General features: G+C 42.1%; 1 protein-coding gene across 6 annotated transcripts in view; it reads right to left on the bottom strand.

Moving 5' to 3' along the window:
• Window positions 1-23,438, bottom strand: part of LOC147329784 (calcium-dependent secretion activator 1-like) — a 352,004-nt gene that overhangs the window by 283,181 nt on the left and 45,385 nt on the right. For all 6 annotated transcript variants that reach the window (XR_015129022.1, XM_086291119.1, XM_086291117.1 and 3 more), the window contains exon 2: window positions 3,747-3,860. Coding sequence is in view for 5 of the 6 variants with exons in the window: in XM_086291119.1 (XP_086147245.1) it covers window positions 3,747-3,860 (114 nt within the window). In the remaining variant the exon portion in view is untranslated. The remainder of the gene's footprint in view (window positions 1-3,746; window positions 3,861-23,438) is intronic.

Raw genomic sequence — 23,438 nt, forward strand, 5'->3', positions numbered from 1 at the left:
TCAGTGGGAAAAACGCTTTGTCACTTATCCAAGTGACTTCTTCAGTCTCGGCTGAATGCAGGTTTCCCCTACATTAATGAATGATACGCTTGTAATGCTTAATGAATGACCATGAGCATCATTCAAAGAGAGTTGGGGAATGGCTGCAATCACAGGATTGTAAGATTGTGAAAGATATACCCTTAAGTCACCTCCTCGATTCAGAGATGGTATTTCCCTTTTTTATGTAGATTGCTTACTTGACTTGTGGTAGGCAACTGAAAACACAACATCCACAACACGCTGGATTTTGTTGAGAAGGTGAGAGATGTTATTATGGAGGCAGATTAAACAATGGTCTCATTTGATGTTACAATTCTCTTCACTTGTGTTCCAGTTACTAAAGCAGTGCAGGTAGTTCTTACGAGATCACAGGATGACCCCAAACTCTGCATCGCGACCACTCTCAGCACAGAACAAGTGTGTTTGCTCTTGGAAATGTGTCCTCTCAGCACTGGCAAAGGTGGCAAAAGTACTTAACTTAAAAAAAGTACTTAAGTAGAAGTAGAGATACTAGTGTTAAAAAATACTCCAGTAAAAGTTACTGATTAACTTCTTTACTGAAGTAAAAGTTAAAAAGTACCAGCTCTGAAATGTGCTCAGAGTCAGAAAGTAAAAGTAGCTCCTTAAAGACCATCTATCTTCATGCATAGCTGAACTGAACCTTGTGCCCTATTAATGCAATAATAAAATAGTATTAGTAGTTTGTATTCCTAACTTTAATTGTAATAAGGTTACTCAGCATGAATCAGGTAAGTTTTTGAAGAAGCTCTATTTTCTGTTGCCTGAGGGTGACTTGTCCCTACTCTTTTTTCTGTTTAGAGGCAGAGGTTAAAGTGGGATTCAGCCAGTGGGTGAACACTAAAATCAGTTGTAATAGCTCAGCATGGAGAAAAATTACACAATAATTTCTGTTGAGAGTTCCAGTAGATTTTTTAATTTACAGGCTGTGATCAGCTGACCTGCTACTCTTTGTGGATGTACACAACTGAAATCAACAAGATGCTGATTTTGTGGAGAACAGCTGGTTTAATCTGCCTTCTATCTCTCTGCTGTGCCTCTTCAAGCGCGCTGCCCAAAGCTATGAGTTTTGTTTTTCCAAGGGCTCAGGTGTGGACAGCTTGCTTACTTTTTATTGCACCTTTCTGCATCTCCATGATTGATCCACCTTGATTTTGGCCTCAAGTCTCCTTCTCCATGGAGGGTGTTACTCCTTGTGGCTGTTCAACTTGTAACCAAGTATCTCACTAATCACTCAACACCTTACCAAAATCCTTAAACCACACAGGTGGAGTAGCAACTCTTGCAATCCTTCTTAGAACCTCGGCATGCAGACTGGGACAGACGAGGATCAAGCCACCAACCTTCCAAGCAGTAGGTTACCTGCTCTACCTCCTGATTCACTGATCCACCTCACAAGGATCTAGAGACTTCCTGTGCTTTAATGGCAAGTATATATTCAAGTGACTGTGGGGAAAATGTTGCGGCGGCGAGTGAAGCAACCATTACAGTGGCTATAATGGGGCTTTGACAGATATACAGGGCAGCCTGTATCCCACAGGGCAATAGCAATCTGCATGCCAAACATCCTTGGGTAAGATACTAACCACAAGTTGCTCTCTGATGCATCCATTGGAGTATGGATGTGTGTATGTTAGATAGAAAGCACTTACATACAAAGAGCATAGAAAAAAAGTATTTCTGTGAATGGGTATGAATGGAGGGCAGCACGGTGGCACGGTGGTTAGCACTGTTGCCGCACAGCAAGAAGGTCCTGAGTTCAATTCCAACATCAGGCCGGGGTCTTTCTGTGTGGAGTTTGCATGTTCTCCCCGTGTTTGCGTGGGTTCCCTCCGGGTACTCCGGCTTCCTCCCACCGTCCAAAGACATGCACTTAGTGGGGATAGGTTAATTGGATAATCCAAATTGTCACTAGGTGTGAATGTGCGAATGAATGTGAGTGCGAATGGTTGTCTGTCCCTGTATGTTGGCCCTGCGACAGACTGGCGACCTGTCCAGGGTGTACCCTGCCTCCAGCGCCCCCCGCGACCCTGAAAAAGGATAAGCGGAAGCGAATGAATGGGTGAATGGGGCAAATTGTATAAAGAAAAGCACTTTATAAGAACCAGTCCATTTATTATGGCCTAGTGTGTTACCAGTAGTGTTATTGGTGACTGTGGTCCCTCACGCAATAACTCAGGCTCCTTTCCCACCCGAGAGGTGACATTCCATGTCCCAGTTGCTAGTCTTGGTAGCCGGGGATCACTCCGCCAGGGCCTCTGCTCCTTGCTGCTGCCCGGCACACATTGCACCCGACCTCTACAGTGCCTCCTGCGGGTGGTGGGCATACAGGAGGATGGCCATATATCCTTTTTTCGTGCTGTGCCCAGCACTCCATGGACTAAGGACTGGCCACCAAAAGCCTGCCCTCGGGGACCCTCCCTGGGCCTTCCTCCAGAGCAGGGCCCTGGTAACCCTATCCCAGGCAGGGTGAACTGTTCCCTTAATTGTAAACTCATAGAGTTCTTTTGAATCGCTCATTGCCTGGTCCCTGACCCAGGACCAATTTGCCATGAGAGACCCTATCAGGGGGCAAAAGCCTCAAAACAACATAGCCCCTGCGATCTCTGGGACACACAAACCCTTCCACCATGATAAGGTAGCTATTCACAGAGGGGCGAGCGTGATTTATGTTCATATTAAATTTATTCCATAACTGCAATGAATAACAGTTATCACCTTCTCACCAAGATTCCAGTGGTTTTGTAACCCATACTGGCCTTGTGCAGGTATACCATCTTGCCCCCGCTGTTCTTTCACAGCTCATAGATCTTTCCCATAGTTGTGGAGAGGTTGGAATGAAAGAAATTGATTCTGTGGACAGGTATGTTTTATACACATGAGAATAATCTGTAATTGATCAACTGATTGTAATCTGTGTCATATGGACACAGAATCATTCTATGGGAGCCAGAATTTAAGGGGTCAAATACTTTTATCACTCAGTGCATGCAAATCAGTTCAGAAATTTTATATAATGTCGGGTGTTTTTCTTGGTTTTTGTTATTCTGTCTCTCTCTGTTAAAATGAAACTACCATAAAAATGAAAGACTGCTCATTTCTGTCTAAGCGAGCAAACTTACAAATTCACCACGGGATCAAATAATTATTTCATCAACTGTAGATGCCACTGATGCTACACCTTAAGTGCTACACCCTTAGGCTCCATGAGGAACAGAACAAGTGATGACGAGGTAGTGGGTGTCAGAGTCATGTTCCAGGATGAATAACATAATATTCTCAAATATGGGAAGACGGCTCAGATGTCAAGAATAGTGGGATTGAAAAAGTGTGTGTGTGTGTGACACTAAGTAGCCACAAATCTAAAAGAATCACTGACTTTAACATGTATGATTTATAAAAATTTTTAAAAAAAAGTTAAATTGAGTATATTGTAATTGGCACACAGTTATAAAGAGGAAAAAGTGAAGAGAAAATATTATGTAACATAATTGACTAATTAACTGAAATATATGTGAATGTTTTTTCTTCAACAAGAAGACAAGAGGTCAGCTACAAAAGGTGGAGTGTGGCCTCTCAGACACAGCAGTTTTCATAAGCACACTATTGGAATGATTCAGTTGATGCATAATTACATTAAATATTTTTTTCAAGCCAACTAATCTAAATCAAACAGGGCAACTTACCTCATAGTAGCTCTGTACAGCATTGATGAAGGCCTCATCAGCTACAATCTGAGTTTCTCCATTAAGAAACGCCTGGAAACGCTCCTTTACTGTCTGTAGCTGCTGCTTACTGATCTGTGGAAGACATTAATAAACAAAAGAAATAATAGGATGTTGTTGTTGTTAGTGAAAAAGCACACAATTTTACAACGTATCAATTGCAGATAAACTAAACCTTATGATTAAACTTGAATTGGTTGCTACAGTCAACAGCATACTGAAAAAAACTCCAGCTTCTATGACACTAAACATGCTACCAAAATACTGTCAAAATAGAGTAAAATGGAAGACTTTTTCCAAATCAAGAAACAATGTCTGCTAGAAATTAATTTTCTATACAACTAAAAATAGTTTTTCCAGTTCCAAGGAAGATATGATATAATTTCATTTTTGGATTATCAGTAAGAACAAGGGCAACAACCTTGTCATCCTTCTGGTACACAAAGGTAGGCGCACGCTTTACACTAAACCAGACAAACTATCATCAAAAAAGTTTGTCACTGCTTAGATACAAAAATACATAAGAGTCCCTGAAACAAGATCCAGGTCGTGGTTTGTCAGGTGATGTGAGGTTTAGAGAAACTAAAGTCCCCCACTGTCTTTGTCCTCACGGCTGAGAGGAGGTAAAAGATCTCAACATCCAGCCTTATGTGATTGAAAATAATTACAGTGCTGAAACAGAGCTTTCCCCTATTTGCTAATAATGAAGCATTTAATAATGCTGTTGCCAATCCAAGCAAACATGATTTTAAATGAAGGAAGGAGTATTAATGGTTGAAGACAGAACCATAATTCATATGTGATTTTGCTGATAGTTAATTATCCTTCATTCTAATCAGAATATAATCATGTATACTAAAAATGAATAGGTGTAAGTTTAACACGTATAATAGATAAGAAAATATTATCTATGTCATGGGGTGCCGAGGCAGGCCGTGTGTGAATATAAATGGACCCAAGATGCAGACTGCGTAGTAGTGAGCGAGCTTTATTAATCAAAGGGATGAAGTACAACACAAAAGAAAAGGTGGCGAGAACAGAACTGAAAATACTCTAAACTGGGAAAACTAGAACTTAAATCACAAAACCAGGGCCCTATTTCAGGAAGCCAGTTTAGTGCAAACTCTGAGTAAGTATACCCTGAGTTAACGAAAACTCTGGGTTTTCGGTTTCACAAAGCGAGTTTAGATTAATTCTGAGTGAGTTACTATGACGACACACTCCATGAAGCTAACCTGCCCCCTAGCAGGTTTACTTCAACTAACCCTGACCTTCTCCGCCTCTTTGTCGGAAACCTGACTGTAGGAAGTGTCAGACATGGCGTGCTCCTTCCTTGAAGAGCCAGTAGATGTTGAAGCCCAAATTCTCCGCAGAGCTCTCCGCCGGGAGAGAGTGATCAGAGCGCGTTTGGACATTTTATCATTTCCTGATGATTTCCTGTGTGAACGTTACCGTTTTTCAGCACAATCTATAATTTATTTGAATAACATCCTCAGGCCATATATTACGCATGTGACACATCGCGGACATGCTCTCAGTTCTGTACATATTATTTGTATTGCACTTCGGTTTTTTGCAAACGGGAGCTTTCTGTATAATATTGGTGACGCTGAGCACGTTTCCAAGGCTACCGTCTGTCGGGCAGTCAGGAATGTTACAGTTGCACTGAAACGTCTCCTGTACTCGTTTGTGGTGTTCCCCGGTCATAGACCCACAAGATTTATCAAAGAGGGATGCCACAAAATTGCAGGTATCAGGATGAACGAAACTTAATCCATGATGTGGTGATACTTGAACTACTACTTAAATCTTACATTTATATTCACGGTTCCCAGGCGTGATTGGCTGTACAGATGGCACTCACATTCCAATCATTGCTCCTTCAGTAAATGAAGGAGACTATGTGAACAGGAAGTCTTTCCACAGCATTAATGTACAGGTACATAGTTCCCTGTAGCATTTCAAACTAACAAATTATTTCATTATAGTAATGGATGCTAATTTGTGTTCTCTGCACTGTGAAGATCATATGTGATGCTGCCAACATTATCACAAATGTGGAAGCCAACTGCTCAGCCTCTGTGAGTGGTGGTGGTGGAGGACCTCCACCTGTTTTTCGGGCCTCCGCTTTTTTTCTGTTGGCTATAACGGGTCACATTTGAGCATACAGAGTAAGCAAATATGTACTTGTAATGTGCTCAGATAATTTCAATAAGTGCTTACAGAGGGGAAATTAATGTAGCCTCTAACTGCAATTGATTTACATCGGACAAACAGACCAAGCACTATGGCTCATAATACAATTACACCTTACCTGTTTGGACTATATTTTTATATTTCATTTTTACTTGCTGCCAGGAACGTTTGGGGCCTGTTGGGTTGCACCTGAGCTCACATCACAAAATCAAATGTATGAAATAAAAAATAAAATAAAATATAATAAAATAACGTGTTAAATGGGTGGAAATCTCTAGATCAATGTTTAAATTAACACTCACGCATTGACTCTGTCGGCTATGTTTTGCCATGCATGCTCCCTTTCTTTTGCAGCTGAGCCTGTGTTACTTTTTTTCCGCGGAATTTGCATGTTATCGGCATATGCTGCCATCAGAATTTCGGCCTCAAGCGCTGTGAAATACATTGACCGCGCCTTCTTTCCCTCCGTCTCCATGGTGACTCGCTTAATCTGTGCTCCACTAATCAGGGCTTTATGTATCCTCGTCCGCGCGCTTCACTTGGGGTTAAAGCAACTCCGCGTTGACTGAACTAATTGTTATCAGCCTTTCTGAAACCGAATATTCCGAGTTGGACAGTTCGGGGTTACTCAACCCTGAGTATCGTTTTTCACTCTGAGTTTTCTAAACCGGCTTCCTGAAATAGGGCCCAGAACACAAATGAGAGTACTTTGCGGGGAGAACTCACAGGAAGACGGCAGGAGATTCACAGACACGAAAACACCAAATAACACAGACGAACCAGCAACAAGGCCGAGGTAACACACACTATAAATACACACGCCAGGAATCAGGGGATGGGAAAAAGGAGGGAAACACACCTGGAAGACATCACAGCTGACGAGGCAGGGGAAACGTAAACAGAACACACTGACATAAGACAGAGACCTTCACAATAAAACAGGAACTTACACATGCAAGGACACGGACTAAGAAACACGGACTTAACACAGGAATACATGGGCAGAACCGAATAAACACTAAACAGAGGAAGAACAGAATCAAAATCACAATAACAGAAAACACAAAACGCTGGGTCAAAAAGACCCAGGATCATGACAATCTATGCAATATGAGAGCCTGTGCAGAGTCTGACCTTGGTGTGTAGGTGTGTGTGGTGCAGAGTGGGGGTGAAAGCGACACACAGGAGCCACTGAATGTCTGACTATTTAAATATAATGATTAATAAAAGGAAATTGCATTGAATAAATGGTGACTGACAAACACAGAGTTTTAAAAAGTAAAAAAAATTATTCCTCTTTATTTGAATTAGAAAGTAATTATGTTAGAATGAATGTTCATGTGAGAATGTGCTAAAGACAAATGTAATTGAGGTAGAATTACATAAACTGAATGGAACATGAAACGAATTATATCCATATGTGATAGAATTTTTCTTAAGTGATTATAGAGTTTTAACTTTGTGGTAAATCATGTAAGTCAGATAGATAGCGAAACGATGATAAAGTGGTCAGGTGATTAGATGTTAATAATGTGATTGGATGTTTAGATGTCATCTCAGAAGATGTGACATCCAGTAGCAGAAGGTGGAGAATCAGTGAAGAAGAGATACAGGGTTCTTCCCTTTTGTCTTCTGTGAGATGAGCAGTTTGGCAGATTGGATCTAAGAAACCTGCAAAAATGGGTAAATCAGCACTGATGTCATTAAGAAGAATTGATTGGACACCGTCCCAGGCTGTACTTTGTATGTACTGTTGTTTGAATAAGTCTATGTTTAAATCTCCACAAACACAGACATGATGAGAACAAGAAAAGAAAGGCAGCATTGTTGACATTAAATATTAATAATACTTCTACAAATCTTCTAGAATCTTCTATAAGTGCCCAGTGGTACCTAAAATTTCCCATAGCTCTCAGTAGCCTTGTTTAAAGTGTTTATTTAAACTTGAATTGCTTGACATTGTATGCCTACAAGCCAGCAAATTTGAAATTTCTATTAATATTTCTCAAAAACTCATTCTACTGTATCTTGTGAAGAGTTAGATGACAATTAAAGATCAGTAATGGCAATTCATTATATGGCCAGATTTGAAATATGGTCATAATTTCTCCTGTTTCTGCCTGAGATATGACCACTCCAATGAAAAGACCAATAAGAGGCTCTGTCTGTGCTGGAAAATTCCATAGTCTACTCCCTTGGTAACGGTTACCATGGTCACTGCGGCAGAGGAAGCAGTATGCGATTACAGCTTCCTTATTAGGGGTCAAAGTTCATACGAATTACAGTAAAACCAGCTGTGTCTTATCCTTAAGACAGTAGTGCATGATAAGATACTGTTAAATAAGAGGTCAGATAGTTGTAAGCAGCCAATGCACAGACTATAGTTTAGTCTTTCATAGTTCCAGCAGCTTTACACTGATACACAGATATTTTGAGATATGACATCAGGCAGACATGTAAACGCATACTGTGCAGAATTGTACAGAATTGCCTTTCTGCATAGAGAGCGACTAATTTAGTGTTACATCAATGATTTTTGTGCAACTATTTTTCCTTCCAAACCTACTGACGAAATTACTGGGGAAAGGAAAGGAAGACACCAAATCAGCAAGCTTGTACAGTCTCCATGTGGGAAGTAATACTGAATTCTGGCATAAAAAACTCCCCTATATATGTGCTAGAAATATCCAGCATGAAAATGAATAGAGTAGATAGCTGAATCATTGACACTCACACCAAAGACAAGCATTCACATCTTACTCCAATCTTTGGTTTAGCCAACAAATCTTAAAAATAATAAGCACTAATTATCTTACTTCCCTTTTGATGTATGAGAAAATCATGTATGCCAAGTACCAACCCCAATTTGTTCTTCACCAGAGTGTGAATGTTAGACAGAAAGCACTTAAGCATTAAAAAAGGTGACAGTGTGAATGGATGAAGGGCTTTGATAGACTGCTCAGGTAGAGCAGAAGAAGTGCTATATAAGAGCCAGTTCATTTAGCATTTATTAAACCCACGCCTTAAATATATGCCACTTATGATACAGAGAAAGTTCAAATGTTTTTTCTGCTTGTTGATTCCAAAGTCTTCCTAATACTTGTTCCATGGCACATGTTTGTATTATTACACCTGGCACAAACAGAAAAACATCCTGATCATATCACATTGTACATATGTTTGACTTCTGAGAGCCTGTGAAGGTATATTTAATGCAGGGAACTCAACTCGCCAACAATACACAGATAGTTTTCTGATCACATTCACCCAATTTGAGGCAATGAGGTATACAAAACTGTGGCATAACATGACCTTATTCGCTTCTTTTTTTGTGTCTTTTTAAATGGTAAATGGTAAATCGATTTGTATAGCGCTTTACTCTACATTCAGTCATTCGCCCATTCACACACACATTCACACACTGGCAATGGCAAGCTACGTTGTAGCCACAGCTGCCCTGGGGCGCACTGACAGAGGCGAGGCTGCCGGACACTGGCGCCACCGGGCCCTCTGTGTGAGTACAAGAAAACAATTATTAGAATATAATGTACTTAAATTTGCTTAGATGAGGGGGTCCAGCTGTATATCAGAGGAATAGGAAAGGATTTGTGAATGTCTGTGTTTTAGTTTGGTTTAGCTGTAGCCCTGAGAGTGTGTGTAATTGTGTTGAGGGAGAGGAATTTATTGACAATGGAGGTCTGCCTGTCATAAAAGGAGACCGGAAGCTACAGTTGGAGGATGCTAGGACTGTATGGAACAGATAGGAAAGAGAGGAGAAGTCTGTTACCTTTGTCCCTGAATGTAATAAAGGCTCATAACTGTCACAACTGTCACAAGTTTGCAGGAGACCCTCCACATGCTTAGCTGTAAAAGTAAGACAACAAGAGGCCAATGGCCCAGTGGAAACTGCCAAATGGAAGTAGAGTGGGGGTCTCAGTGCTTGTGACCTGGTAACCATGTTTTGTAGAGGAGTTTGGTGTAGCTTGGGTGAGGGGAGATGAACTTTTTATGACCAGCAGGAAGTCACATATACAGAGACACACACACAGTGCTTTAACTGTTACGACACACACACTCACACGCACACATACGCACACACAGGTATGCGCATACGCAGGCACTCACGTGCTCACACATACATACACAAACACAGTGTTTTGGGTTTACAACACACCATGTGGGTTTTATGATGCAGGGTTTGCTTCTATAAAACTGGTTGTAACAGACAAAGAAGTTGAGATCTGCAGAGAGCCCTGTACATCTCCCCTTCTAGAAGGTGCATGCGTAACTGAAGATGAATAAAGGTTTTGTGAAATAACTACTGAGTTCCGGTGTCGCCTCTGGAGGCCTGAGGAATAAAAAGATCTGGGGTGAAACTGAAAACGCAACACCTGACGGGGTTTTCCTGGAAATTTGGCAAAATCTTCTGCTTATAGTACTAATTACTGTCACGGGGGTGGAACGGACTCAGGCGCAGACTGAGGTAGCACAGTTCAACGACACTTTATTAATCACACTGGTGCGCTATATACACGTGAAGGGAGGGGGGAAACACCAGGGTCCCGGGGATCAATAGGCTGGGGAGACACTTCTTCGCACTCGCTCTGCTCCCTGTCCAAACAGTCTCCACACAAGCAGCTCAGCTCACTCTCCTACTCACGGGGTCCAGGGGTCACAAAAGGGCTGATCCAGGTAAACCTGTTTACACAGACGAGGGTAAGTCGAAGGCAAACACGGGAACAGTAGAATCGCAAGGAAGCCAGGCAATACTAACGAGAGTTACTCAATATTCCAGCGACGAATAGCTCAGAGCCCCAGCCTTAAGAGCCAGAGAACTGCAATTCGCTCGAGATCAGCTGCAGGTGCGTGGGCCAAGGGCAGGAGCCCAATCAGAGCTCCGCCCAGGCAGACAGGTAGGAGAGAGAGAGCGAGAGAAAAACAACAAACACTTGTGGCCACACTGGGCTGGCCGGGGAGGCACAGGGACCATGACAAATTACAGTACTTTGTTTGTTTTTTGCCATGTGCACCGTGTGAGTGGTAAAAAAAAATATCAGCTACATTATAGCAGCTCCACTGTGCTTTTTAATGTTTTTAAGTGTTTCTATTGGTAGTTCCTTGGTACATTGTTAAGTATCAACTTTTTGACTATGGTTGCCCAATTGTATTTAATTTTTTGCTCTTTGGGCATTTTAAAACTTTAAAATAACTCAGTTGTTGTTCTCTGCACCACTTGGGACTGCAAAACTGGAGTAAAGCGTTGGGAGCGTTAAAAAAAATGGTACAAACCATCTGTTACTATGGGAAATGTCAGATGGAAAAGCAAACGGTCCTGACTAAACTATAGTGGGAGTACTGGCAGTGTAGCTACATGCCTTACAGAGACATGGCTGAATAAATGTTCCACACACTCGCTTGTCACTCTGGATGTCTTTCAGCTCGGATGGGTGGATAGCGTGCATTGGAGCACGGTTAGAGGAAGGGATGGCGCAAAGATGCATAAAGAACAAAGATGGCACGGCCACGTCCAGACGCCTTCCTGACCGCTCCGCTCCGACTATCCACTTTTCTTGTTTTTTACTTATTTTTTGCAGAGTCGAACAAAACCAAAGGTGGAGGAGTGTGTTTCATGATAAACAGAAAGTGGTGTGATGCCAGGACCATTTCTACTCGCTCCAGCGGCTGCTCGCCACATCTGGAGTTCCTGAGCATTAAGTGCCGCCCTTTGTATCTGCCCCGTGAGTTCACCTCGGTCATCGCCATGGCGGTCTACATCCCACCCCAAGCGGACACAGGTATGGCTTTGTTTTGGGTGGCTTGCGACCTAAAATCCAAGTACATTTGCAATGTCTTCCCATATCTTGGCAAGGACCCCAATCGTCCCACTGGGGAGAGACTTTCTGAAAATGTAGTAATGAGGCTGATGGAACCATTCCTAGACAAGGGCAGAAATGTTACCACGGACAATTTTTTCACATCGCTTTCACTTGCACAAAAACTTCTTAGACGGAAAACCACCATCCTCGGCACAGTCAACAGGATTCGCAGGGAAATTCCTCAATCCACTAGACAGACAGATCGCAATGAATTCACCACTCAGGTATGTTACAGGTCTTTTGTGGTTCTATGTTTATGTGTTTCATTGTGTGTAAAAGGGCTATGGAAATAACACTTTATCTTATTTCTTAGGTTTTTCAACCTCTGCTGCCACGCTGACGGCGTATGCGGCCAAACGGAAGAAGACAGTCTATATTCTTAGCAGCATGCACAGCGTGGTTCAGACTGATAACACCACCAAAAGGAAGCCAAACACTGTCACCCTTTACAACAAAACAAAGTGTGGCGTGGATGTGATGGACCAGATGGTTCGGGAGTACACTGTCCGCAAAGGAACACGGCGCTGGCCAGTCGCCGTGTTTTATAACATGATTGACATGGCAGCACTGAATGCACATGTGCTGTATCAAGCATGCACCGGGACGAAGGAAAGACGGGTGGACTTCCTGGTGGCGCTTGCAACAGAGTTGGCTCGCTCTCATGTAGCTGGGAAGAAGGCAAGAAAAGAACAGTTGCTTCGGACACAACCCTCCACACCTAGCCCTGGAAAAAGAGCCACGTGTCAGGTCAAACACAACTGCAAGAACAATCATGCCACTGTGCGATGTGTTCACTGCAAAAGATACACATGTGGTAAATGCAGACTACAGATACCATGGCAGTGCCAGGATTGTGAGTGATTGCTGAAAATGTTGAAATGTACTCACTCACTTTTTATTATTATTTGTAAATATGTGTACAAATGGTTGGTTTTTTGTACTGTTTTTATCAATAAATCTCAGCAACAAAGGACCTACACCCATGTGTGTTGATTTCTCCCTAAGATGGCAAACTGAAACACTCCAAGTTGGTGACTTTTGGAGATTTATTTCTCTGGATGATTGAGAATGCATCAAGATGAAACACAAAAGGAAGTGCACAGCTTTTAGCAGCTCCCCACGCCCTCAATCACACACCCCCACTCCCCTCCCTCCAGAATTTCCAGATAACGACCCAATTTACATATGAATGACTAGCCAATTTAGCTTCCACTTGGCTGAAGCTAAAGCCTAGCTAAAAGCCATTTGGCTGCTCTCCGGGTTTTAAAGGTAGAAAAAGCCAAATGGCGATCCGTGGGGGTTTAAGTGTAATGCTAAGATAAGTGATTAAAAAAGAAAAACAACTATTTTTATAGAGCAAAAAAGAGCCAAAAAATTAAGATTTCTTAAGGGAACATTTATTTATTTTTTATTTTATTTTATTAGTAAATGCTCCTTAACACTGGTTGCCAAACAAGAAGAAGAAGAAGAAGCAGTGAGCCAGTAGGGAGGGGGTGAGTGAGTGCGTGAGTGATTCGTTCATGCTACGAGGGTTAACGTGGAGTAACCCCAATGTGCTGTTAGCATGTTAGCAGAGCGATGCTACTGTGAACCGAGGAGCTGTTGTCTTGATGTGAGCTTCTACTCAGGGTTTTTTTCTTCCAGTTCAGAGCAGAAATGTTTTTGTTAAGAAACTGGCTGTTGTTTTTTTCCACACAATTTTAATTATAAGCTAGATACATTTCTACTAACGAAATGAGTTTTCTAACAGCAACAGGGTTGAGTCAGTGAATGAGTCAGTAGGGCTTGTGAATCATGATTCACGAGTCAGTAAAGTGATTTTCAAGTATTGAACGATTCGTTCATGATTCGCACATCACTAGGGATTATAGTTAAAGACTTCAGGAATCCAAAATCGGTAAGGAATATTACATAAGTGTTAAAATATTTCTATTTATAATTGTTAATTTATCCAATTGCAGTCGTTTCCATGAAATCTGGAGACTTTGTTAGCAAATGCATGACATTCTTTAAAGGTAATCACAATAATTTGCTCAACCTCTTTAACCCTTAGGAGAGCCTCCAGGTGGTGCTACTTTTTTATTTTCTGCAAGGGTGCAATGCTACTGAAATGTGTCTGTCGCAATTATTGTTGGATAAGCAGCTGTTTTCAGCAGCTGTGAACACACCCCGTCTGGGCCTGCTGTGTTCCTGGGCCGTTGCCTCCTCAGTTCTCTCCTCACTTGGTCTATAGTTATGCAGGGAGGGTTCTATGGGGAGGAGCATTCAGGGGGAGTATCAAATGAGGGTGTTGTGCACTACACCTACAGGACACCTACAGTGAGTCCTGGGTCTGACTGGGCCCTCCTCCCAGTAGGACACCCCTGAAATACCTCACCTAGGAGGAGTCCAGGAGGCATCCTAGTCAGATGCCACTAGAGATGGACCGATCCGATATTACGTATCGGTATCGGCCCGATACTGACCTAAATTACTGGATCGGATATCGGAGAAAAATAAAAAATGTAATCCGATCCATTAAATATCACGAAAGCACCTCACAAAACTTGCAACAGGCCGTAACTCGCCTCAGAACGTTAGCACGTTGGAGCAGTATGCATCACGTGATAGAGCGGCTGTGGCATGCGGGACCTGTCGGTGGTCTGGATAGCATGTGGAGCTTCGCTAGCAACCCGGCATTTCATCTCCGACAAAGTTATCCCCGAGAGAAGTAAAGCAAGTGTGTAAGTCCATCTCTGAATGTTTGTAAAGCATTCCTGCGTTAAGCTTAACAAGCGACTGCCTCTTCTTGCTGCTACTTCAATCATGAAACTGCTTAATGATCAGCTGATCGGCTTTTCTGTCGCGAGTCCGTCTCTCTTGTTTGTTTTTGGCCCACTTTGCACCAGAAAGAGGAAACCAGTGGATAAACAACAGCAGCACGTTTAAGCTTGATAAGCTGTTGTTAGAATTTATTTAATATTACTTTCTACACCAGGATCTTTTTCTACGTAGCTGATGCTGGTAACTGTGCAGGGGCGGATCTAGCAAAGTTTAGCCAGGGGGGCCGATAGGGCATGAACAGGGAAAAGGGGGCACAAAGACATACTTTTCTTTCTTATTCTCATTTAAAATGTCTAGCTTTTAATAAATAATTATCTGACACCCAAAGTTTTAATTTGATGTAAAAGGAATAGAAGTCAATTACTGTATATAGTGACTATTAAGTCTAATATATATACCCTAGTAAGGGTATATATATTAGACCCTAGTAAACAAAACTGAAGTAATAGTCTTTGGCGCCAAAGAAAAACGATTACAGGTCACCAGAGAACTTCAATCTATACATCTAAAAACCACAAACCAGGCGAGAAATTTGGGTGTAGTGATGGATGCAGACCTAAACTTAGAAAAACACATTAAGACAATAACAAAGTCAGCTTACTATCACCTCAAGAATATATCAAGGATAAAAGATCTGATGTCTCAACAGGACCTGGAAAAACTAGTCCATGCATTCATTTTTAGTAGGCTTGATTACTGTAACAGCATCTTTACAGGTCTACCTAAAAAATCAGTCAGACAACTACAGCTCATTCAGAACTCTGCTGCTCGAGTCCTCACTAAGACCAAAAAAGTGGACCACATCAGTCCAGCTCTGAGGTCTTTACACTGGCTGCCTGTCCGTCAGAGGATAGACTTTAAAGTTCTGATGCTGGCCTATAAAGCTCTGAATGGTTTAGGACCAAAATACATCAGTGACCTCCTGACCCAGTATGAACCATCCAGATCCCTCAGGTCATCTGGATCCGGTCTTTTATCAGTTCCCAGAGTCAGAACCAGACACGGAGAAGCTGCATTCAGCTTTTATGCTCCTTATATCTGGAACAAACTCCCAGAAAGCCTCAGATCAGCTGAAACACTCAGTTTATTTAAATCCAGGTTGAAGACTCACCTGTTCTCAGCTGCATTTGAATAAAGCACCAAATCCACACTTTTAAGCTTAAATTTCAAAACTTACACTAACTACTGATCTTATCTATTTCTGATTTTATCTGTTTTGATTTTATATACTGTTTTGTTTGTTTGTTAAGCTTAAATTTCAAAACTTACATTAACTACTGATTTTATCTACTGTTCTGATTTTATCTGTTTTGATTTTATATACTGTTTTGTTTGTTTGTTTGTTTGTTTGTTTGTTTGTTTGTTTGTTTGTTAAGTGGGTTTAGAGCTCTGGGTAGCTCCCCAGCTGGGTCTAGACTGGGTCTAGAGAGTATTTTAAATTCAGGGAATTTAAAATAGAAAGTAGCTCGTCCACAGGACTGGTAGCTCCCCTTACGATAAGGGTTCTGTGATATTATTCTGTTATCATATGTTACCTTATATATGTAATCAAAAGTAGTTGAAGTATGATACTGCTATAGATCATATTATACCCTTTAACATAGAGTGTGTGATCAGTATGTAGTCTTAGTTTGCATTATACTTCTGACCTAAAAGAGTGTGAAAATCATTAGATCTATTGGATTGACCTGTATTACTCGACACTGTTGAATGTGTTACACTGTTTCTTGACATTTCATACTGCTGAATCATGAAGAGAATGTTGTGTGCAGAGGACCTTGTGCCGATAATAGAAGAGACAGACCACATTCCACACCCCCACCTTACAGAAAGCAGAGAAAGACAGGGAGCCGAGGTCATAACTTAGGCGCTGTAACAGAGAAAGAATGTGATGTTTTGGCTTTTACGACTAGATGGGGGCCACTAGAGACTATAAAAAGCTGAGCAACCCGTCACCATTTTGAGATTTGCTGTGACCCTCTTCAGGCATGTCTCCCCATCATGATGGTCCTTATGCTCTTAAGTGTTGAATTGTATGGAAATAAATGATTGTTGATTGAGCATAAATACACCGAGTATTGTCCTTCCTTCAGCCCAAAGATTCAAATTGGGAGATTTCAACAACTTGGTGCCGTGTGACCCGGATCTTTGGTGTGCTGAGGAGGGGAAGATTTGGCCTTTGGTGAGATCGTGAGGCGAGGTGAACAGAGGACCGGTCCAAATATAAAAAGGTAAGCACAGCCTGTTGTATTATAAATACCAAATGTGCATATTGGGCTTTCCAAATTAATCTGTTCACTGAGTTACACGTATTTTCACAGTAAATTTGTCGGTGTCTGGTTTTTGGCGCGAGATACTAACAACATAAGTTGAGGCTGAATTCCAGTGTGTTAAATAAACTGCTTCTACCGAGAAACTAATAAGACACTACGTTGAGCTAGTTGCAGTAAACTGCTTCTACCGAGAAACTAATAAGATACTACGTTGAGCTAGTTGCAGTAAACTGCTTCTACCGAGAAACTAATAAGATACTACGTTGAGCTAGTTGCAGCCACTTTACCTTCCACATTTAATTTTGTCTAATACTGGCTTCTGTAGCAATAATACATTAGAATTTCTTCTGAAGACGCGGCCATTAGTTCAGTACATTGAAGTCGAGGTTTTGAAGTTGTTTATGGTGTCGGTAAAGTCCTGGCTCTTGCCGGCTATGAAATAGAAGTTGATTTAAGGAAAAGCAGATGCTGGCTCACGGTGCAGTTGAACACTGGCAACGCGGAAGCGAAACACGTCCGTAGGTTTGGTTTATGATACGGCCGTGTTCCGGTGGTACGGCCGTGGAGTGCAGTAGTGGTTGGTGCTGGTTTCAGTACGTTGAATAGAGGTTTGACGGTGGTTTGTGGCGTCAGTCGAGTCTCAAGGGCTGCGGTCATAAAACAAAGTAAAATTTTACTTGCCAAGAAGTACATCAGAATCAGAATCAGAATACTTTATTGATCCCTGGGGGAAATTATTTTTTGTTACAGTGCTCCATTTTAAACCAACATTAAGACAAGACAGACAATACACTAACTAAGAATAGTACAATATATACATATATATACATACATACATACATAAGTCACTCATAAATAAATAGTTGGAAAAGAAACATGTGTAGTTGTAGCAGCAAACAGTGTGTTAAGTGGATGCGTTGTACAGGGAGATGGCCACAGGCAGGAATGATTTCCTGTGTCGTTCAGTGGTGCTTTTCGGTAATCTCAGTCTCTCACTGAACGAGCTCCTGTGACTGACCAGCATGTCATGGAGTGGGTGGGAGGTGTTATCCAACATTGTCTTTATCTTGGACAGCATCCGCCTCTCCGACACCACCTTGAGGGAGTCCAGCTCCATCCCCACAACATTGCTGGCCTTACGGATTAGTTTATTAAGTCTGTTGGCATCTGCAACCCTCAGCCTGCTCCCCCAGCATGCAACAGCATAGAGGATCGCACTGGCCACAACAGACTCATAGAAAATCCTCAGCATTTTCTGGCAGATGTTGAAGGACCTCAGTCGCCTCAAAAAATAGAGACGACTCTGGCCCTTCCTGTAAAGTGCTGTGGTGTTTTTAGCCCAGTCCAGTTTATTGTCAATGTGTACTCCAAGGTATTTATAGTCCTCCACAATGTCAACACTGACCCCCTGGATTGAAACAGGGGTCAAGTGTTTCCTGGTCTTCCTGAAGTCCACGATCAGTTCCTTGGTCTTTGCCACGTTGAGCTGCAGATGATTCTGCTCACACCACGTGACAAAGGAGTCGACCACAGCCCGGTACTCTGTCTCATCATCCCTGCTGATGCATCCAACCACCGCAGAGTCATCAGAAAACTTCTGAAGATGGCAGGTCTCTGTGCAGTGGCTGAAGTCTGTGGTGTAGAGGGTGAAGAGGAAGGGGGAGAGGACAGTCCCCTGTGGTGCCCCTGTGTTGCTGATCACCTTGTCAGACACACACTGTGGGAGACGTACATATTGTGGTCTTCCTGTCAGGTAATCAACAATCCAGGACACCAGAGAAGCATCCACCTGCATCGCTGCTAACTTATCACCCAGGAGGGTCGGCCTGATGGTGTTGAAAGCACTGGAAAAGTCAAAAAACATGACCCTCACAGTGCTCGCACATAGAGCAAAACCTGGTTTATGGTATCAGTATAACTTCAGGGGACGCAGGCATCACTTTTATGATGCGACTTTGCCCCGTTGTGGCGGCCATAAGCGCAGAGAAAGGGGTATTTTGGTCTATGGTGCAGTGTGCTTTAAGAAGATCTAATAGTTGAGCTCAGAGGTTTCTGTGTAAAATTCCCGCTGAGGAAAAGTGTTGTGTGTGTGTGTGTGTGTGTGTGTGTGTGAAGGCGCGCTCTGAGTGAGTGTGTGCGAAGCTGCGAAGCGCGCTCTGGGTGCTGTCTTGTGTGTAAAGCGCGCTCTAGGTGTTGTTTTGAGTGTGAGTGAGGCGCGCTCTGAATGTGTTTTTTGTGAGTGTGAAGCGTGAACACAGTGACAGTGACGGTTGATGTGTTTGATTAGGAGGATGCTAGAGCAAAGACACATTTTAGGATCAAAGGTTGATGCCTAGTGTACCTGTGGAAATAATTTTGTTCAAGGTGTGGCGACCCTCCTGGTCGTGGACGCGCGGCCAGGCCCAGCGGCGTCTGGATGCCAAGGTGGCAACTTGGGAACTGAGGACTCCCGCATTAGCTACGGAAATAACACTGGAACGGCCGTGTAATCACGGGTTCACATTTATTCCGGACTAGAACAAGACACATTTTGCGAACAAAGGTTGAGTCTAGATTAGTAAAGAAATATAAAAAGGTTGAATTCCTCGTTTCAGTGGTTGAAATTGTTGTGTGCCTGTCCCCTGACGAGTGTGAAATTAAATAAAGAGGGAATTTGGAGCCACATAGAGATAGACGGGCATAATTGGGTGTATTACTCTGTGGTGTAATAAAAATAAATATATTAAAAAAGAGAGATAGTAAGAGGTGTGCAGTGGAGAATTATGGAGGAGTACAGAGAGGAATGTGTTGGGAGACTGGCGTACAGTTTACGCTGTCAAGGTAGGCGTGTTGCCTGCTTATCTGTTTAACAGTGATGAAAATGATATTAAATAAATCTCTTAGTGTGTTAATACAGGAAGCTGCGGACCTGGACCAACTGCCCCCACAAGCACAGCGGCCGAAGCAAAATTATAGGTAATGGGAGCCACACCCAGCACGAATCAGCAGCTGTGAAACAGACAGCAGCAAGGAGAGAATTAGAGGAGGAATTAAGAGAAGTTTTTAACTCATAAAATTGGGGCCAACGGACTTGTGGAGGTTGGGAAGGCGTCCGGAGCATCACAACAAAAAGGTGAAACAAAAACACACACAAGCAGAGAAATCTGAGAGAAAGGCTCCTTTTAAGGTAACGCCTAGTTTGAGAAAAAGATAAAATTAACCTGCCTGCCTACAAATGCACACACACGCAATGAAGAAACAGCTTACACTCATGAACACGTGAAGATTTTCCAGCAAGGCTAAAGCAGCGAAACTTAACATACACCTGTTGTTAAAGGATAAATACATTACTGACAAATAAACTCTCTGGGTTGCAGGACAACAATTTAACTTCAAAGAAAAAGACACTGGTCTGACCAACCAGTGAAGACATGACAAATTTAGGGGTTAAAAGATTCAAATTGTGACATGTTTTCTGCTGATTGATTGATACAAGTGATTACTGAATGAAAGAAAATTTCTTTTTGGGCTTTTAAACATGATATTAAGAATTTTAACAGGTGCATGTTGTCCTGTCAACTTGGTGGGTTAGGAGTTGATTATATCGGGAGAGAAAAAACAAAAAAAAGGGGGAGAGAAGGCTGACACAGGGCCTGGTCCCGGTGTTTCTCCCCTCTCGTTGTAATACAGCCAACACATCATTTTCCTGTTCGTTTGCTTTTGTTTTTTGTCTGTTTTTGTTTTTTGTTTTTCTCTATATATATTTAATTACAGGCTGCTTTGCCGGCCCTGAAAGCCGAGGCTGACTGGACTCCTGCTCTCCCCCATACGTGACCCTGACCAAATGCTGCAACAGCTGGACCCACAACAACGACCTGAAAATGTCAACAGTGCTGCAGGAATGTGATCTCATGCAGCCGAGACGGAGAGCACTAAACCTAAGGCCCGTTTCACTACACGGGGGAAAATTCCCAGACTACATCAGCTGACAGAGCTATGACAAGACGCCCGCTAAGCCCGAATGAAAAGTAAGGTCGAGCAAAACAATGCTGACCTTGATAACTCTGCATTAACACTGGGCAGGACAGTGATGGACCAACACGGATGATCGGGCAGCAAAAAGGGCGTGACCGGGACAGGAGGAGTAACTGAGGACAGAAGGCACCTCAGAATGGACAAAAAAACACAGAAGAAGATGCAGGTTTCACCTGCGGTGAGCATGGACATTGGAGAAAGGACTGCCCCAATTGGGGTCAGAACCAGGACGGACTGAACTTTGAGCAGCAGCAGCAGCAATGGTCGCAAACAAACTGAAAAGGAGGAGGGCAGGCCCCCAGGGCATGCTTCAGGCCGTGGTTTACCCAGAACACCAGAACAGGAAAGTGATGAACAAACACACACACACACACACACACACACACACACACACACACACACGTCTACAAACACACAGATTCAGAATGAAGTGAAATACACACATGAATACATGTGCACTCGTTGATTGAGTGAGAAATGACACACACACACACACACACACACACACACACACACACACGCTGATGCAATGAAGAATGCTTTGCTTATGCTGATATGCAAAATGCTGCACACAAACATCCCAATACATAATTTTTATGAGGAGCCATTGATTACCATTGATTACTTAGAATGTGTTATATGTCACCCAGAGGGCATTTATGTAGATTTTAGGAATAAGGTCTAAAACAGTTTGGTTATGAAAACAATGTCTGTTTATGGCTCAAGGCCTTGACTGAATTCTTTGCTGTGCTTCACACAGCCCTGATGAGGAACAGTGGCACAGAGTGAAAAATGATGAATTAATAGTGTAAGTTTTAGGTCGGAGTACGGCATTTTATGTGATTGAGTTTTAATTCAAGGAGGAACAAAAGGTGTTACGGCACCTGAGGTTCTCATTCCCACACAATATTGTCCCGGCAGGAAGCAAAATGTTCCTGTGAATTTCTGGTTGATTGTTTGGTTTTGCTTAGCGCTAGCTTGATTTTATCAGTGAGCTTTGGCTTGTGTTCTTTCTCGTAAGCGAGAGAGGGATAGTTTTATGCTTGGACATGTCTGCAACGGGCCCTAGTTTGTGTTATTTTAGTAGTGTTTTGTTGGTTATGTCTGTTTTCGTTTTGTTACAGTGCACTGAGATAAGAAAATCTGAGAGGTGTGATCCACCAGTGGTGATATGGTGATATTTTGTGAGTTTATGATTTAACAATCAGCTCTTTAAACCAGGCCTGAAAGATTGAAATTTAAAGCGCTATAAAATATTATTACTGTAAACAGTTGCAAAGTGTGCTTCTCCATGATTGTAATTGGCTTGGGAGAAATTCACTTATAGGGAACACTGAGAAGTTCTGAGTCTAAAAGGATTGCACCGAGTCAATCCGGCCCAAAAAACAACAAGGAATTGTTTTCCTTTAAAATGATGACGTCATCTTGCTGGTGATGGAGGCTCGAATAGGTTGCGCGTGAGACTCCATTATCAGCAATATCTGGTATGAATGTGTGTGGAGGTATGCATGTGACTGGACTGTGATGGACTGACGACTAAAAGTTTTGACTGACTTGATACTGAGACAATGACTGCACCCCCTTTAGGATTAGTAAATGCCAATAAACAATTCATAAACAATTCACCCAGCCGACAAGAGAAGGGTGGATGCTTCGCTTCGTTTTGTTTTTTCAGGAGCAGGAGGATAAGAGAGACTGGAGGAGGAGACTCTAGCTTCACATAAGTATGAACTGCAGACTTAACACTGTGGTTGCTGATTTTGAGTTACTGATGTTTGCATTAAGAAAACTGTGCTATATTAACTGTGTTTTGATTAAGGTATCATGTTATATTATTGGGAATGCCAAATGCTACATGGAGGAAAACTATTGATATCACTCATGACTGGAATATGTTACTATTAACCATAGCAGGCCCCTGTAAAAAGTCAATTAAATTTTATAGAGGAAAATCGCCAAAACTTTAACAATACCTATGAATGACTTGCCACATTCAGAATAGAGATATGCAATAATAAACATTGGTCCACGTGATTTAGGTTCTCACTTGAAATAGTAAGTTATTAAATGTAGAATATAATTGACAGGGACATTTGATAGGATGTGGTACTGCAAAAGAACAAGAGCAAAGTAGATAAAGAAAATATTGTGTTTAGTTTGGATAAATTCAAATTAAAATGTACCATTACACTCAGAGGATCAATATGAAATAAAACATATGCAAAATTTGTATGAAGTACATGACTGATAACTGTTCTGTCCTGAGCGTTTGTTTCTATAGCACCCACTTGACCACACCAACAGTTTCTCGCCACCAACAGGGGGTATTTGCAAAGAATAGGGAGGAATATCATCAAAACCGGGAAAGGTAAGCCCCGAAGGGGGTGATGACACCATAACTTTCACTTATGGTCAAATTCTTAAAATTTGACCCCAAACTTGAAAATTCTTCAAACATTTAGAGACAAAGT

This window comes from Aulonocara sp. 'chitande type north' Nkhata Bay, linkage group LG5 (genome assembly GCF_057382095.1).
Source record: "Aulonocara sp. 'chitande type north' Nkhata Bay isolate Kocher_YH1m ecotype deep benthic linkage group LG5, A_spYH_male_GT1.1, whole genome shotgun sequence".
NCBI classification, from domain to species: Eukaryota; Metazoa; Chordata; class Actinopteri; order Cichliformes; family Cichlidae; genus Aulonocara; species Aulonocara sp. 'chitande type north' Nkhata Bay.